The 17,492-nt window shown below is 46.8% G+C and overlaps 1 protein-coding gene across 1 annotated transcript in view; it reads left to right on the top strand.

Moving 5' to 3' along the window:
- The window catches only part of LOC128303064 (uncharacterized), a 123,580-nt gene that overhangs the window by 98,983 nt on the left and 7,105 nt on the right, over positions 1-17,492 (top strand). Inside the window, exons 4-18 of the mRNA XM_053039918.1 lie at positions 5,421-5,488; positions 9,362-9,714; positions 9,789-10,084; positions 10,171-11,160; positions 11,238-12,389; positions 12,464-12,733; positions 12,803-13,704; positions 13,784-14,121; positions 15,064-15,219; positions 16,116-16,183; positions 16,251-16,423; positions 16,497-16,705; positions 16,776-17,205; positions 17,275-17,349; positions 17,447-17,474. Of these exons, the coding sequence (XP_052895878.1) occupies positions 5,421-5,488; positions 9,362-9,714; positions 9,789-10,084; positions 10,171-11,160; positions 11,238-12,389; positions 12,464-12,733; positions 12,803-13,704; positions 13,784-14,121; positions 15,064-15,219; positions 16,116-16,183; positions 16,251-16,423; positions 16,497-16,705; positions 16,776-17,205; positions 17,275-17,349; positions 17,447-17,474 (5,508 nt within the window). The remainder of the gene's footprint in view (positions 1-5,420; positions 5,489-9,361; positions 9,715-9,788; positions 10,085-10,170; positions 11,161-11,237; positions 12,390-12,463; positions 12,734-12,802; positions 13,705-13,783; positions 14,122-15,063; positions 15,220-16,115; positions 16,184-16,250; positions 16,424-16,496; positions 16,706-16,775; positions 17,206-17,274; positions 17,350-17,446; positions 17,475-17,492) is intronic.

The following is a 17,492-nucleotide window of genomic DNA, read 5'->3' as shown; positions in this document are numbered from 1 at the left end:
GGTTGTAATTTTTATGGGTTTTGCGATAATTATCGTGACGGAAGCAGCAAATCCGGCCGAATCGTGTTGCCGGACCGTCGTACGGAACGAGCCTTTCACGGGGGCTTTTTTTCTGGCCGCCCGGGACCATTGTTGAACCGGTCGCTTGAATCTTGGATAAAGTGATTAAATTGATTTCGATAAGCCGTCAAAGCGAAACAAAAGGAAATGGTCGTGGGCTTCTTGTCGAGGTCGTGGAGTGTGTTATCGGGTGGCCATTGGTGGTCAACGCGTGGATGCGATTGCCATTTTGGTTGCGGGTACAAATTGGTGCTGGCTGAGGCGATTGAGAGTTGGGGAGGAGGTTAGTATTTACATAATTTCGTTATGATTATTTGCCGATAAGTGATAATTAGGGCCATGCAATATGCACACGACCGCACAATTTGTGAATGGGCCAACAAACGCCCTTAAGCTTAAGTCTATCGTTCCGATAAGTCGTTCCGCCGTGAAAGTGTGTTTCGTTGTTTCACTGTTAAGAAGCATACGTTTACTGTTACCGCGTCTTTTGAAGGGAGGTGTTATTTGGAAACAAAGAGTAAAGAATGAATTTAATGTATTCTATTGAGCTCTTTTTTTGGTACGATTTTCCGAGCTAATTCAATGGAGAATAGGAAGAGATATTGTTTGATCTCGAAGCTTATTGAAATTCATGCCTATTCGTGAACCGAATTAGGTGCACAAATGGCACAAATCAGGCCAACGATAGAGTGTGTTTTTTTTTCGGTATGCCCGTTAGAATAAGTGTCTAGTGTGCTGAAATTCGCACGTAGTGCATTAAAATTCATCCGCTACCGGACGACTTTGGTACATGTTCAATTGATTTGCTATCTGAAATCGATCAAAAGTGCACCGTCGTCAATCGTTCCTGTAGGTCGTTTCGGGCGTGCCCAATTCGATTATTATATTGAAACACACAGCATTAGTTCCGAAAGTAGAACGACAAGAGAGGCTAAAAAAAACCCCCCTCAAACTCTAACATTCAGTTTGCATTCGAATACCGAAACGTACTTGAAAAAAATAAATTCAACAGAAGCAAGAGATAATCATTTATCTCGATTGATTTTGTCTCGCACTCTTTAATCACACGGAGCGCATAAAATATTTGCCTGAATTTTCGCTCCTCGCCGCCACGAGGAGGTACTGTGCACAGCCCGAATGGAAGAAATAAAACGTCGGAATGGCTTTTTCTTAGCCCACGTGCACGCTTACAAGGCACTTGCAGCCGGCCGATTCTGGTTCTGGCCGGGTTCCGGAATGAATTGAACGGTGTGGAAAATTCGGCAAATGGGTTTCGGCCGTATCTGCTGAATGGGTTGGAAAAATGGAGAATGGTTCTTCACCCCGAATTCCCATCGTCCCATAATCCAACCCCTGTTTACCCCTCCTCCCGGACGCATCAAGGGAACTCTTTATCAGATTTATAAAATCCATAAAAACAATAATACGGTTTTAATATAATCATACATTAAATTTTATAGGACATCATTCAGTGTGTTATTATGTGCAAATGTGCGAGCGCCAGCGGACTCGGAGAAACGATCGGGGTTTCTGGCAAAAGGGCAAACCAGGCAATTCTTCTCCTAGCTGAAAAGAATGGGTTTGAGCTTGACTATTGGAGAAATTCTATCGACGCCAGACACACTGGACCACCCCTGGCAAACCGTACCGTACCGCCCATACCCACACATAAAGGTGCATCAAGGACTTTCCAATAAAGATGTAGCTTCACTTTATTCCTCATGGGAGAGCCAAACTGTTATGGCCTGTTGTTTGGCCGTTGTTATTATTTGTCGTACAGGTTTTATGCATCGTTCTGGGGCTGCTTTCACCTCCGCCATGGATTGGGGGGTTCGAGTACAAGTAGAAGAGTTCCGTTGATGCCAATAGACTCGAACAGTGGATGTGCTCGATGCGATGGCTTCGGGTTGCACACAGTAAACGGTCAGCTTGCTTTCCATTCACGTTCGAGAGCGAGCGATTACATGATTTATATTAGTGTTATTTTATTGTTCCTCAAAGTGTGTGCTTCTTTCGGGTGGCATTACTCGGTGCTGGAGGTATGGGCGGGAGCACCGAGCACCAGAGACAGTAATAGGACATCTTACAGTACAGTAACTGGGGGTTGTGTAATTGAGGTGTATGTGATTGGAATGGTTTAATTTAATGCACATTGGCTTTACACTCAGGCAGAATTTACGGCAATCGCTTCTTAGAGGAATAAAAGAAGTATTGATGAGAAAGTAATGATGTTGTCATTTTAGAAGAAAATCCTTCGACGAGTTTAAAGTTTAAAGGGCATTTTAAACCTCATGCAAACTAAGTATCATGGAACAATAATGAAAATTTTACAATATTCGTAGTTAGTAGAAGTAAAATACGAAGTAATATATCGTTCTTTTTTTATGGAATTCCGACATTTATCATGTAACGGCTCAAAGTTCTATGGTAAATCATGTTTCTATGTGTTTTTTAGCTTATTGTCACATCAATATCACTTACATAATTTGTCCAACTCCTTCCTTTCTTGCATTCTTTTTTAAGTCATTTAACTTTCTTAAATCTGAAGTAATTATGGACTCATTTTTTATAGAACTGCACAGTTGCGTTTTACAGTATTACAATGTTCTAATGAATTTAGTTTCAATAAGATGTCTCCAGTCCGCCATTCCGTGATAGTCTTTATGTAAAGCAGTGCATTACGAAGATGCTGAGGCTCTTCTTCATATGAGCACATTAAATTAAATCACACTGCTCGAGCACCATTTGCTGATCAGATTGTATTACACGACGCGACGCGGTCAATCCTTACTTAGTCATGTAAAAGAAAGAACATCTAAGCACAGCTTTTGCCTGCCAGAATAGAAGAAAATTCCAGATTACCAAAGTAAATTCGTTCACCATGAAAAGAACGCTCATTGCATTGTCAATTTACCCGATTGAAATCGTTGCAACACGTTTGCACAGCAGGAATCCCATCCTCCATAGCCACATTTGCATCGGTTCATTGCATTGGAAACCTCATGCCGGAAACATGGTTGCAAGAAAGATTGTCGTTTGCATCTCATTAGCTCGGCGACATGCAACAGCAACAAGCGGTAAGGGAAGAATTTGCTAGAAAGCATCTTCCTGCTCCACCGAGTAATTTTAGGAACGAGATTGAATTTCATGCTCACGGTCGGCAGCGTGTGCGACAGTAAATGTTGCCCGGAATTGGTTACTTTTGGCACACACTATCGGTACAGTAACCTGTCGGAACTGGGCCACTGGGTGCCCGTTCGTTGTGTGCCACAGCGCACACAAAAAAATGTGTTCTTCTACTGAGCAAACATCTTCCTTCACGGGGAAAGAACACACACAAGTACTTCCTTACGTGTGCTCACATTAAATTTATTCCATTCGTTTGCCAGTTGGCAATTTCTTGGGCCTTTTCGTTGCCTAAAACTGCACACAAAGATCGCAAGCCGGGGCGGTTTTTCTTTCCTTTATCGTGATAAAGAAGCTCGCCGAGAAATGGTAAGAATCATTACTCCACCCGCGAAATGGAAGGGACAGACCCACTCGCAAGAGCTGGCAGGGTGGAAAACCCAAAGAATCAGTAATCGTACCACCTTCATCTACTCGTTGGGCGCAAAATCGTGCCCTTGGCGGTGTTATCGGTCGGTCTGGTACGATGCTTCCCACGCCCATCCACGAGCAACTAGCTGGAAAATGCAGGAAACTCGCGCAAAACTCCCCAATCGCAGGGTTAGCGTTTTCCCGAGGCCTGTTATTTTTTGCTTGCCCATTTCCCAGACACAGCAAACGGAACGACGTCAGCAAGGGATAGAATGCATAAATTTAACCACCTCACCCTGAGTTTACTCCCACCGAAAGCGGAAAGCTAGCCCGAGATAATTAGATAAACGAGTCCTAGGAACGAAGAAAAGCATACGCCTTCGTGGCCAACTAAGGCCTTTTGGGCACACAAGCGAGTGTAAGCGTGCGGGCGACAACGAAGAACCCATCACACGGAACGGTTTGGTGATCAGGGCCTACTGCGACTGTTCGTATGGCATTTTTTTTTCTCTTTGTTGTTGCAAACGTCAAGCCTGATCGCGTTAAAACGAGAGCTTCGGGAAAAGCTTTAACGCCACGCTTTGGTTGGTGGAAAAAGCCGTGCAACCGCACCGAGGAAACCCGAGCGTGAGCAGGAGGCAAAGCGCATTTGGTTGTCGGAAAAAAGTAGCAACCCTCGTATAGATAACACGGGTGCGAACAGGATGGAGCCAAGAGGGAGATAGCAGGGATGTTTTTCCATCGGACGAAAAAGAGAGGCTAGCGTGGGAAAAAGCTGTCGTCGACCGAAACGAGACGACCTAACGACGATGGAATGCCTGATAACGACAACTGACGACGAACATAGTCGTTTCCCTGGGCAAACGGGGACGCGCGTTCATCGTATCGTCTTTATCGAAATCCCTCTCCACCCCAGAAGCAGAAGGTGGTGGGCAAAACAACAACAACAACAAAATAAAACATCCCCAATTAGGTGGGGTGGGAAGGCCGAGGGAGGAATGAGTGGTGTGAGTTGTGTTGCGGGTGTAGGTAGCGTGAGAAAACGTGTTTTATGTACGAAGGGCAACAAAAAAAAAAAAGGAAAACATCCACCCCACCCATACAGGACGGGGGTGGATGCTTTTTTGGATGCTTCGTGTCGGAGCAGGATGGCTCTATGTGCGGCATGATACGGCACGGAGTGCACGGCATTCAAAGCTACTGTACCTGCGTGGTAAGCATTTTCTTTCGGCGTGGGTGGCTGGACCAAAGTGTCTCATCCCGCAACGAGAGCAAGCGAGCAGAGATAGGACGGAGGGTGGAAGGAAACTTTTCACAAAATTGAATGTTTCGCAGATGGGTTTTTTCGGGGTAGCGCTTCTTGCTGGCTCGATCGTGGATGAGAGTGCGTGTTTTCGGAGTAAATTGAATGCTTCAATGTGAGACGAACCGAGACGATTCATTAGAGAAGAGAAAAATGGTTACTTTGATTAATTGATGTTAATTGATGTGTAATAAATGTTTGATTAAAGTTTGTAATCTGTAGTGTGTGTTTTTTTTTAAATAAGTTCGATCATTATCCCATTTTTCTGTAGTATTAAATTTTCTTGTTTACATTTTTTTTAACTTCAGAAGATGAATTAGTATTAATAGAAACTTTGTATGTTTGTATGATAAATTTGATTTTTTAGTATTATGAATTTAAAAAAATAGTAATATTAGTGTATTTCCTCCATTCAAGCACATAACACAATGCAATGATTAATACCGGCCTACTTATATTGATGGCTGGCATGTTAAAGTTTGTTCGATCCTAACATTTCCTTTTTCTTCTGTTTTTCCAGGAAATTGCGGCCATCCTAATCAGCTTCGACAAACATTCCGAGTGGCAGTCGAAGGAGGTGAAAACCAGGTAGGTTTAAAGCTGTCTGCACGTTCACCCAAGACGCACTCCCCCTTTTTTTTATCCCCCACATCCAACCCCAGCTCATAAAGCACGAAACAAATTAATAATAAACCGAGCGAGACATGGCTCACCCGTGTTGTCGTAAAAAAAGAATATGTCGCGACTCGTTAGCCACTGTCGGCTAACTCGGGGGAGATGTGTGAGCGAAATTCACACACCCGTGGGAGAAGCATAAACGTGGATGTTCATAAATTTGTCTGTACGTAAAAGCCGCCGTGCCGCTGAAGACGACTCATCTTTCCCCGGCTGTGTCGCGCGAAACATGGTAAACGGTTTATGATGATTTTCTTTCCAAGACCGTAAAAACATGTACCACCCAAAACGCCTTCTGCGAACATTCTGAGTGCGAGTAGGGCTTGCGCTAGCTGCCAGGTGGCAGGACACTGAACGACTCACTCATCGTCTTGGGACATCTTGTTCCAGGTTGACGGTCGGGACCGTTCCTTTTGCTGCCATTTCGACTCTCCAGGGAAGATTTATTCTCACAAACACATATTAATTTAACTTTATCACACCTCTCAAACATCCAGCGGTGCGGAAAAGGAGCCGAATCCGCTCGGATATTATCCCACGAGTATCCTCGAAATGGCGAGCCCCAGTGAGCCCCCTGTCTCACTCGGCGGGAAGCATATTATCAACATCACGCGCCAACTCCGGCCCAAACACCGGAGATACCTATTTATGATTATTGTGTGATGTAATTTTAAACATTTTATTTCTCACCATCGTCGGATGACAGCGGACGCGGGATGATTTCGTAGGGGTGTGGTGGTGCCATCGCTAGCAGTCTTATCGTTCGTGCTTGTTGCTCGGTTGATGAGGTGTAAATAAACGAAAAAAAAGAACAACAAACAAACGGGTCAACCCGAAACAGCATCGAATGGTTTATTGGGTGTTTGCATTAGCTCGCAAATTTATTGCTCGGTCCCTTTTTTACAGCTGACGTAGGCTTCGTGTTGGGGGGGTTCGCGAATGAGGACGTGGTCATTTTTGGAGTCGCCCAACCATGGGATTTAGTCAAACCGGTGGGGTGGCCTAGTTTTCCGTTAACCGATAAGGCTTGCATTGGAAGGGGATATATTCTGTTGACTTTAATGTCCTGTTCTTCATAAGTCAATGTTATGAATGGTAGCGGATGGGATTTAGATAATGGAAAATTGTGCAGAAAAGCTTAAAGATTGTGGCTAACACGGCATTTAAGGCTAGGGCTGATAGTGGAATCAATTTGGGTTTAATTTTAAATTTAACTCTACACAACATGGCCGAAAAAGAACTTCAAAAATGTTTAGCTTAATATTTTAATTGTTAAGGAATCTCTATAATAAAATATTTACAGATAGTAAAACTTAAATAATAAACCATATACTAATTGCTATAAGTCATTATATACTTTATGATTTGGAGCTTAAGATGCAATTTATTTGGGTAATATTTTTATATTTAATGCATATCATTAAATAAGCTTATACACATTCGGAGTTGCGTACATCAGACTTCAGAGAGCTTAGCTTTAATGAAGTGCTCAATATGGCGTTAATGATGCTCATAAACTGTCTTCATAGTTTGCAAAAACGTTCCGAAACACGCTACAGGTTTGCCATTCAACAATCAGCAACAACGACCGTTCTCGAGAATGATTGGCCGGGAACAATTACTCAAAACAGGAATGCAAGCATCGTTCGGCGCTACGAGCCTGAACGCCATGGCCGTGTGCGAGAACCATGCCGCATGGTTGTCCAGCATTCGCGAACAACCAATATGCACTTTTCCGCGATTTAATTAAGGATCCGCCAAGCACAAGGGAAAGTTTCAAACGCATTCCTGCACTTCCGCGCGAGGCTGTTCGGAAAGTTAGGTTGAACATTTCGCGTCGCGCACAGCACAGCGAACGTGCTACTACGGTAGGGAAAGGAACAGTGGGCCCTGTTGAAGGGTAATTTATATCCTTTGGCACGCTTAGAAATCCTGTGCAAGGAAGCGACGGCCTGTGAGTATTTGTGGGGCTGTTAGTGTACGCGTACGCCGTACCGTGATGTTCTCCAACCAGTGCAGCCCCACGACCGGTGGAAAACTATGCCTAAACGCACCCCGCACACGTGGGTGGCTTCTTTTGCCAGTCGCCAACACGTACAAACTCGATGTCGCGTCGATGTTCCGCGGGTGCGTTCGGGAAGCGTTTGGTCTTACCGTCTGCCCGGCTGGCTGGTTGGGAAAAATATGTGAGAAGTTAATTATTCGCTTCCAGTCCGGAAGTGTGTTGGAAGCTCGTGCCCGGCAGCTGCTAAGGACTTCGGAACAGGGGACGGGAAAAGGCATGTAGTGGGATCGGAAATTTATTAGCATCACTGATAAACTGGTTGGCTTTTTCACATCGGTTGACAAATAAATTGGGTTAAGCTAGTTAGTGTGGCCTCGGCCTGGCTAATATATGCAATACAATAGTTTTGCGTGTAATACGATGCGCGCCGTCTTGTGCCGAGCGGAATGCTCCTGCGGGCTGCAGAATTGTTTGAGATTTGGGCTGAAAAATGGCTAACGCTTTCCGCTCCCGTCCGTAGCGGGGTAGATTAACGCGGAAAGCGGATGAAGATAGTTGGCTGAAGAAGTAATTAAATGAGTGCCGCTCATGTGTAATTATAGCACGAGCCTATTCTCGCAGGGGCCGAAGCGTTTGAAGGCGTTTAAACAACTGCTTCTGTTGGTGCGAAGGTGCGAGCTATTTGTCCCGGAAGAATTAAACTCACAAAACATGCGTTAAAACACGGCCTCTATCGTGGTGCATGGATCTTAACCCGAGGTAGTTTATGATCCGTTTGGTAGGGGCGGGGACCGTTTTTCACTCTCCTTATAATTACTACGCTTAGCATCCCGTATCATCCCGCAATGTGAGTGATACTGTTTGAATGGGAACACCTTCATAATTGATACTTACAGCAATACAGGGCAGCAGCAATTGATAATTATGTCATTACGAGCTGACCCGGCAGTCATTGCGAACGCCCGATAATAGCCACCGGAGATTGTCTCCTAAATGGCCCTCCCGCTGACTCCCGTTGCCGCCCGTCGCCTCGCCTCGTCCGGGACGTTGATGTCAATATAATTAAATTTAATAACATATCCAATCGACTCCACCTTCACACCTCTGGGAGGGTTTGTCCAATTTTCACATTTTTACTACACCCACAGGTGATGGAACGTGCCGTGTGGGCCGTCCTCCAGCAGCACCGTACGTAACCACAAACCCACGCTCGTGGAATGTTTCTTCCAAGTAGCATCACCTTCGTACCGTACGCAGGAGGGTTTTAAGTGTTCGGTTTTCCCGCTTCCCACCACCACGCTCGGCCCGGTCCGAGCGACGCACGGAGCAGGCACGTTAAGGATTATCATCGCCACGTGCCATGTGGCCCGGTTGCGTTGAGGAGCAATGGAAATTAAAACGGGTCATTAAATTTCATTCGACGGTAACGATCCATTTCTTTACGCCTCACACACTTTGCTGGTGTCAGTCTCTCAGGGGGTGCCGGTCTACCGGAACCAATTGGTGCTGTGGGGGTGTCAAAGAGTAGCTCTTTGGGTACTAGAGCACCTGGAATATGGGGATTGGGATATTAACCTCAGAAGCCTTGGAAAAGAGACAGGGAGTTAACAGAGAGGTTATTTGTGTTTATTAATTTCTATCGATTTATTTTATTAGTTATTTACGAACCAGCTATAAAGAACCTATGAAAGTTTTTCAAAATATAGAAATTCATTCTAATTCTTTAATAAAGCTTAAAGTTATTTTATTTTAATTATGCAAAATTACATTTATTTTTCCAGACCAAAAAGTGGTTCGATGCTGTTATACTCCCGGAAAAAAGTGCGCTACCGACGCGATGGTTACTGCTGGAAAAAGCGCAAAGATGGCAAAACAACCCGCGAAGACCACATGAAGCTGAAGGTGCAGGGTACGGAATGCATCTACGGTTGCTATGTCCACTCGGCCATCCTGCCAACGTTTCATCGGCGCTGCTACTGGCTGCTGCAGAACCCCGACATCGTGCTCGTACACTACCTGAACGTTCCATACCCGGACGACAACAAGATGGCAGTGATCACACCGAACCTGGCGCTCTGGGGTGACAAGAAGGAATGGACGAAGGAGGAGCTGGTAAGCCAGCTGAAGCCAATGTGTAAGTAGAGTTTGTATTGTTTGCGCTGTACGACGGGGTCGAAAAGTTACACCCTTCACTGACGGAGCGATTAGTTTTTCCCACAGTTTTCAGCGAGGACGAACCGGACACGGCGAACGAGATTGAAATCTCGACGGCCGAAACGGTGGAAGCGATCGTAAGCCAGCTGATGGAGAAGCAGCGAATGGCGCGGCAAACCGCCCTGGTGAAGCAGCTCGAGTGTGGCTGCCCGGATGCGAACTGTGCCGATGGGAAATCGTGTTCCCATCCGATGCGACGCATCAGCGCAGCGAAGAGCGTACAGGAGCTGGGCAAACGGACGGATGGACATGGTGGTGGGACGGCACCGAATGTGCTGATCGGTTCCCGGGTAGGTATTGCAGGGAAGCAGCAATTGTCGCTTGCCACAAAATCTCAATTATAACCAAGAAGCATGTTTGCACTGTACCGTCACAGATGTATCCCCGGTGGTTGGATAATCGAAGGATGGCAACGGGACGGGTTGAGCAGCAGCAGCAGCAGCAACAGCAGCAACCGCAACAGCAACACCCGCAGCACACCATCCTCGACCCGAATGGTGCGCGTGCCATCACGCCGAAGACGCTCGATTCGTCGATACACTTCCAAGTCATTCCTACCTCGGCCCAGAGCCTCACCGGCCAGAATTCAATTAGGCCCGGCAATCAGAACCCATCCGGGCTGGTTTCGCTGAGCGGCAGTAACAGTAGCTCACAATTAACAAGTGTCAGTAGTCACATTACAAACGGCATTGGCGGTGGCTCGCAGGGCAATCATCTCGGAGGACATCGATCGGCCATGATTATCACAACCAATCAGCATCAGCAGCAACACCACCAACAGCAGCAGCAACACCCACATCACCATCCCCAGCAACAGCATCCCAATGTGCATTCGCACCATGGACATCCTCAGCATGCTCAACAGCAACATACGCTTACGATGAACGGTAGCAGTAATACGTCCAGCAGCAGCAGCAGCAGCAACAGCAACAGCACCAACAGCAATAACACCACCAACACCAGCGGTAGCAATCAATTAACCGCGATTGGCCACTCCAATCAAGTGACATCATCGAATGGCAGCGGTGCCGGCACTGGCACGGACCGGTCCAGCACTGTGAACGGTGTACCTGCGGGAGCCCGGGATGCGAACATCAATCTAAACGGCAGCAACGAGAATCATATATCAATGATCGGGTCCACCGGTCAAACCAATCGTCCATCGAATACGCACGGTGCGAATCAGCGGTCCGGCACGGATGACTCGAGTGGAGTTGCGAATGGGTCTGGACTGATGTCGAGCGGACCAAGTGCCAACGGACAGGGCGGCCAGAGTGCGACGGTTCATCATAATCGAATTACGATTAATGGCAACAGTGCATCGGTTGCGACATCGACCCCACCGCTGGTGCTTAGCTTGGGTCAGGTTAGTAATGCTTTCGTTTTCGGCAGTGTAGTGTCCATTCAGTGGAATTATTTTTTATCCTCCTTTATCCTTTTCAGAACCTTGGAGCGCCTGGTAGTTTGTTGATACTAAACGGCCAACAGCAGTCGTACGTGTGCCAATCGCAGCACCCAAAGCCGAACGATAAGGATGCGGATGCGACCATCAAAACGGAAGCTTCTTCCAGCTCGATCGCGAAGCAAGAAATGATGGATGCATCATCATCACCCGTACCATCCCTAACGCACCATCAGACGAGACAGCCCTCACAACCAGCGAGTAGTTCACCGTCTTCGGCCGCAACGGGCGGGTCCACCTCCGAGAAGCAATCGTTCGAGAGTATATTCGGCTATCAGGACCACACGCCAATGGCGAGCCCGGTGCAGAGCATGGAGAACAGTGGCCCCGCACATCACCACGACAATCTGCCCTTCTTCAACGAAACGCTCGATCTGTCCCAGGAGGATATTCAGAAGACGCTTAGCGCCAATATGCCGCTGGGAGGGCACGTTCCCGGGCACGACAGCACGCCGACCGATGACGCGATGAACGGTGAGATCAACCCGATGGACTTCATCGAGAACTGTGGTGATGTGAACCACGGTACGGTGGATGATGATGTGTTCGTTAATCTGGATGCGTTTGACATGCTGGTGGAGTTCCCGGAGCTGGAGCTGGACGCAAAGAATGAGTTTTTGCGCGATGGCACCGATGACGGGACGGACGATACGACCGGTGGTGGAGACCTCGCTGGCGATAGTGGTAGCGAGCTCGGGCAGTACAAGCACCACGTGCAGAACGAGCAGCAGCAACAACCATCCCAGCCGATCACGAACGCGTCCACCATTACGGACTTTAGTCCGGAGTGGGCATATCCGGAGGGTGGCATCAAGGTGCTGGTGACCGGACCGTGGAGTGCCAGCTCCGCCTATACAGTATTATTCGATTCGTTCCCGGTGCCGACAACGCTCGTGCAGGACGGTGTGCTCCGGTGCTACTGTCCGGCGCACGAGGTCGGCGTCGTGACGCTGCAGGTCGCCTGTGATGGTTTTGTGATATCCAATGCGGTCAACTTTGAGTACAAATCTCCGCCAAAGTTCGAGACGAAATGTGAGGGTAACGGTAACGATATGCTGTACAAGTTTAATCTGCTGAACCGTCTCGAATCGATCGACGAGAAGCTACAGATAAAGGTCGAACCGGGGGAGTTGGTAAGTTCCATGGAGTGTTGGGAGTTTCTGGAATACTCTTTATTTATTGTGTTGGGTTTCTTTTATTCTTCTAGCCCGAAGATACGCTTCTCTTTAAGCAAAACAACTTTGAGGATCGTCTGGTCAACTATTGTGAGACACTGACGGCAAAAATGTGGCGCTCCGTAACTCCGGGACCGTTTATCGATAAGCACCAGGGAATGACACTGCTCCATCTGGCAGCGGCACTCGGATATGCTAAGCTGGTGCGCACGATGCTCACCTGGAAGGCAGAAAACTCGAACGTCATCCTGGAGGCTGAAATCGACGCACTCAGCCAAGATAAGGACGGTTACACGCCTCTGGTAAGTGTTGAAAGTGCTCTCGGAAGTAGAAATCTCGACAATGAAAACGAATTCTTTGTCCTTCGTTAGACACTGGCCTGCGCCCGGGGACATACCGAGACGGCCATCATACTGTACAAGTGGAACCAGAACGCGCTGAACGTACGCAACCACGCGCAGAAGAGCCCGGTCGAGGTGGCCCGTGACTACGGCCACGGTGAGCTAGCGCGGGAACTCGAACGGCAGGAAAAGGAGCGACTCCACATCCAGCAGCGCACACCAACGAGTGCTTCCATTCCGACGCTTGCCTCCATCTCGTCGTCCACGACGGCTTCTTCCAGCACGATTTCCGCTTCCTCCGCTTCGCCAAACACATTGCCAACCAGCTGCTCGAACCACTCTTCCAGCGCCTCGTCACCGGCGGTCTCACCCGCGCAGACATCCGCCGGACCGGATGCCGCTGGTACAACCGGCTCGACGACCGGTCGATTTTCCGGTACCGATCTTCTTAGCAATCTGAACGAAAGCAATAGTAGCAGTAGTAACAGTAGCAACAGCAGTTCCGCCAGCAATAGCAGCAGTACCGGTGCGGACTGCAAGCCGACGGACGGTAATAACAACCTGCACGCCAATGCCGGGGGCGATATGCATTCGCTGGCGAACGATGTATCCGGCACGATGCACAACTTCCTGAACCTGAATCAAATCTTCAGCTACGGCGAGGGCTTACATGGTGCGAATAGTGACAGCTGTAGTAACGACAACTTCGGTCTGGTGGCGGCCTTTAATCCATCCCTCTCGCCGACCGCCTTGTCGCCGTACAGCGAGATGAAGGGTTCCTGCTCGTCAACGGGTTCCCAGTCGGGAGGGTTGCACTATGGGCTGGAGAATACCAACTCCAATCCGATGCTGTCCAATGCGCTGTCACCGAACTCGGACAGCAATCGTAGCCACGATGGTGTGTTCTTACGTCCCGGTGCCGTCTATTCGAGGTTTGTTATCGCTCAATTTACAAATACTTTTAGCGTCACTTAGCTCACTTTATTTTCATCCTTCCCATACCGTTCTCAGTCAAAGTCCTCCGGGTGCGCGGCTTTCCAAACGCTCCTCGATCGACAGTGGCATCAATATGGACAACCGCTCCGGCGGGCTTAGCCGGACGGGCAAAACGTTCCGCGATGCGCAGCGCACAAACCGCATGGATCGGAGCATGTCACTACCGCTGGCATCGGGCGGTGGACAGCCGAGTGGCAAAATTCAACCCGGTACACCTTCCAGCACTGCTGGCGGTGATCGAGATACGGACAGCTTCTCGCTGTCGCTAAGCGAACGCACTACCGAGTCACCGTCGCAGGTGTCGAGCAATGTGTCGCTGTTGTCACCATTGCGCAAAATGGACTTTGCACTGTGTAAGTAACAATTTGTGTCGACAATCATCATACTTTGGGAACTTATTATAAGAGTTTATAACTCTCCAATATACCATGAGGGGGGTACCGCGATCAGAATGATCACTCTGAGTTTAGTGTGCGCATCGTTTGATGCTATTTGAAGCATTTTTGGTGCTGTGCATTTTTCTTAAACTCCGCATTATTATAACTCCGTTACAATATTTAATGATAAGCTAACAAAACAGTCTTAAATCTAGATACTCGATTATACTACATATCAAAACACATCACTAGTTAGTATAGGATTGGCTTCGTTGCATTGCTATTTTGTACACTTTTTTCCAGAGTTTTGATCGTTCTCAAATTTGCTTCTTCATTCACTAGAACTGTATCACCGCAATGGTGTGATCTTCCACCTCAGTAAAGCTTATTTGTTTTCAGTACCAACATAAGCTCTTCTTTTTGTGGTAGCAATTGATTGTAGTAGCCAATTTCGTTTGGATATGTTGAAGCTTTTTTGTTTTTGCTGTTCGAGAATGTCATATCATTTGATTTGCTTCAGTTTCTATTTACCCGTTGCTCTCATTCGCTAGTAGCATCCTCCTCGATAGTGGCCTTTTGTTGCAGATTGCAAACAGCCCAGACATGGTAACCTGCATAGCGAGAACGAAGCAAAAAAAGACAACACATCCGACCGTTGTCTGTCTATCGTTTGTACGCTTTCGTCCTTTAAGTGCAGCTGCTCGATTTGTCTAAATTCTTGTCTTGTACGATTTATGCTCTGACGAATTGTTCATTTTATCGTTGTGTTGTTTTCTTTGCAACCGTTTTTTTTTCTTTTTTCTTCCGTTTTCATTTGCAATTCTTCACGCGACCACCACCCGGTTTCGCAAAACTGAACGTTACCCCTTTATCCGATATCTGCGACCTGTATGCGCACAACTGGCCCCGTTCGTGCAGGTGAGGTATCGGCCACGGAAAGCAGCCCAATGTGCGAGGACGCTGACTCACTGCAGGAGGATGACTGTCACCTGCCGCACCATCAGCTTCCCGATAGTATGGATATGGGTCAGGGGGCCAGTGGGAATGGTGCCGGTGCCGTGACGAACGCCGTAGGTCAGTTCACTGTCGTCGTTCTGTCGGTTTAGCGGTTATGTTATTTATTCGTTTGTTTGTTTGTTTGTTTGTTTGTTTGTTGTGTTTAGTATTCCATCTGTTCCCTCTTGTACCACTGGGTGTAATGTTTTAGATTTTGTTTATGTTTTAGTTTTAGTATCACACTCTCTGTCTCCTGTTCTATTTTTTTACCCCTCTCAGTGTGCGCGCGTGTGTGTTAGATGTATTTTCTTTTTTCTTTTAAACGTATTTTCTTGTGTTTTAGAAATCTGGTTTGTGCCATTCAGTTACGTTCTTGATGTTTTGTAAAATTTTCTAGGTTTATTGTGTAACTTCTAGTGTTCTCTATGGACAGATGACATGAATCAAATATTCTTACTACTGCAAATTACAATTACTTTCCTATGTTACTTAAGTTTCTTCAATTTGATGATACGTTTCCTTTATTTACAGTTTGGTTTTCATTGTACATATGTTGACACAAATTTCATTTGTTAATTACACTAGAAACCGATTTAAAGGAAATCAATTGGGAATTATTGTAAACCAAACACATTTTGTTGTTATAAACAATCCAATGAATCGATCTTCCATAATATTCATTTTAAAACGAATATTTAAACAGCAATTCTTAAGCAAACACAACACAATACTCACGATGAAGGTATTTATGCAACTTAAAGTACTGTTTTTGTTTTATTTTATACAAACAGGTGAGTATTAGCACGATGATGTCTTTTCTTTCACTTCATTACGTCGCTTTTGCTTGTGCTTCGTAGTGGAATGTTACCGTATGTGTTGTGATGTGATGTTAGATATTATTGAATAGATAATTGCTTCGTTTCGAGAGATCTGTGTGATAATTGGACCATATTTTGCCTTTCCATCATTCGCAGGGGATTCCGATGCGAAGGTACTTACACTAGCCGAGCAGATCATCGCCGCCATGCCAGAGCGTATTAAGGTAAGTAAGCTGCATGGAGCAGTACTGTGTGGAAGGAATGTTCTTAGAATGATGATGGTTTTTACAGAACGAATCCGAAGAAACTATGTACCTTGGCAGTCCGTTGCCAGATTCTTTGAACGAGGATACATCCGGAATGGGTATATTGAATGATACCTTCATGGAGCCGTTGCTCGATTCGCTTCCTTCGTCACAGTTTGATCAGGAGTTTAATTTTGAGTTCAGCGACCATAACTACCGGTAAGATGAGCAGGTTCGAATGCATTGTATGTAAGGGTCCGTACTGATCAGAGGCTTGTGTTTCATGTGGCAGTTATCATGACGTCGGTACACCCTGCTCTAGCCTCAGTCCAGCATCTTCTGGTCCGCTTCAGTCGCCTGCCAGTTATTCCATACCGCAAGATCATCCGGTTGGGTCACCGAGTCCACCTCCAACTACGCAAGACTTTACCGAATTTCTACAGTCCTCGAACAGTACTGTGCGACCGTTTGAAGCCGATTTCTCCAACCTGAAGCTAAATGGTACGTCATTAGAGAAACAACCATACAGTCCTAAATTCTAATAGGAGTTTCTCAATTACTACGTCCATAGATCGTGAGCAGCGTGAACTTTACGAGGCGGCAAAATGCATCCAGAAGGCGTACCGGTCCTACAAAGGGCGGAAAAGCCGCATGGAGGAACAGGACAAGGAGCGTACGGCGGCCGTTGTGATACAGAACTACTATCGGCGGTACAAGCAGTACGCGTACTACCGGCAGATGACGCAGGCCGCCCTCGTCATCCAGAACGGTTACCGGTCGTACTGTGAGAACAAGCGGTTCAAAAAATCCCAAACCTCCCAGCAGCAGCAGCAGCCGGTGACGAGCAGCGAGGAAGACAAGGCATCCGCACAGTGTCTCGAAACGTACTACCAAAACTTCCGCAACGAGCAGAAGCAGCAACAATCGCCTCAGCAGCAACAGCAGAACAATCAACCGGGAGGTTCCATCTCGAAGGAACCAAGTCCGTCGGGTCCCTTAAAGTGAGTTTGGTGGTTGGACTGGGTAATGTTGGGATGTACTCATGGGATCTCTCACTCACTATTTCGCAGACGAACCTATTCGCAACGAACACAAAATCAGGCCGCTAGAAAGATACAGCAGTTTATGAGACAATCGAAAAATAAGTAAGTATTGCACGAAGGTGGATTGCATTGATAATGAAGGAGTTGCGGAAGTACTCAAACTAATGCATGATTCATTAATCCATACGCTTACCATCAGTACATGGGATGAGCAAATGACTAACTTGGTGAGATATTCATCCTAC

This window comes from Anopheles moucheti, chromosome 3 (genome assembly GCF_943734755.1).
Source record: "Anopheles moucheti chromosome 3, idAnoMoucSN_F20_07, whole genome shotgun sequence".
Taxonomy (NCBI): Eukaryota; Metazoa; Arthropoda; class Insecta; order Diptera; family Culicidae; genus Anopheles; species Anopheles moucheti.
The sequence above is the reverse complement of the archived record's forward strand: the minus strand, read 5'-3'. Positions and strand labels throughout refer to the sequence as shown.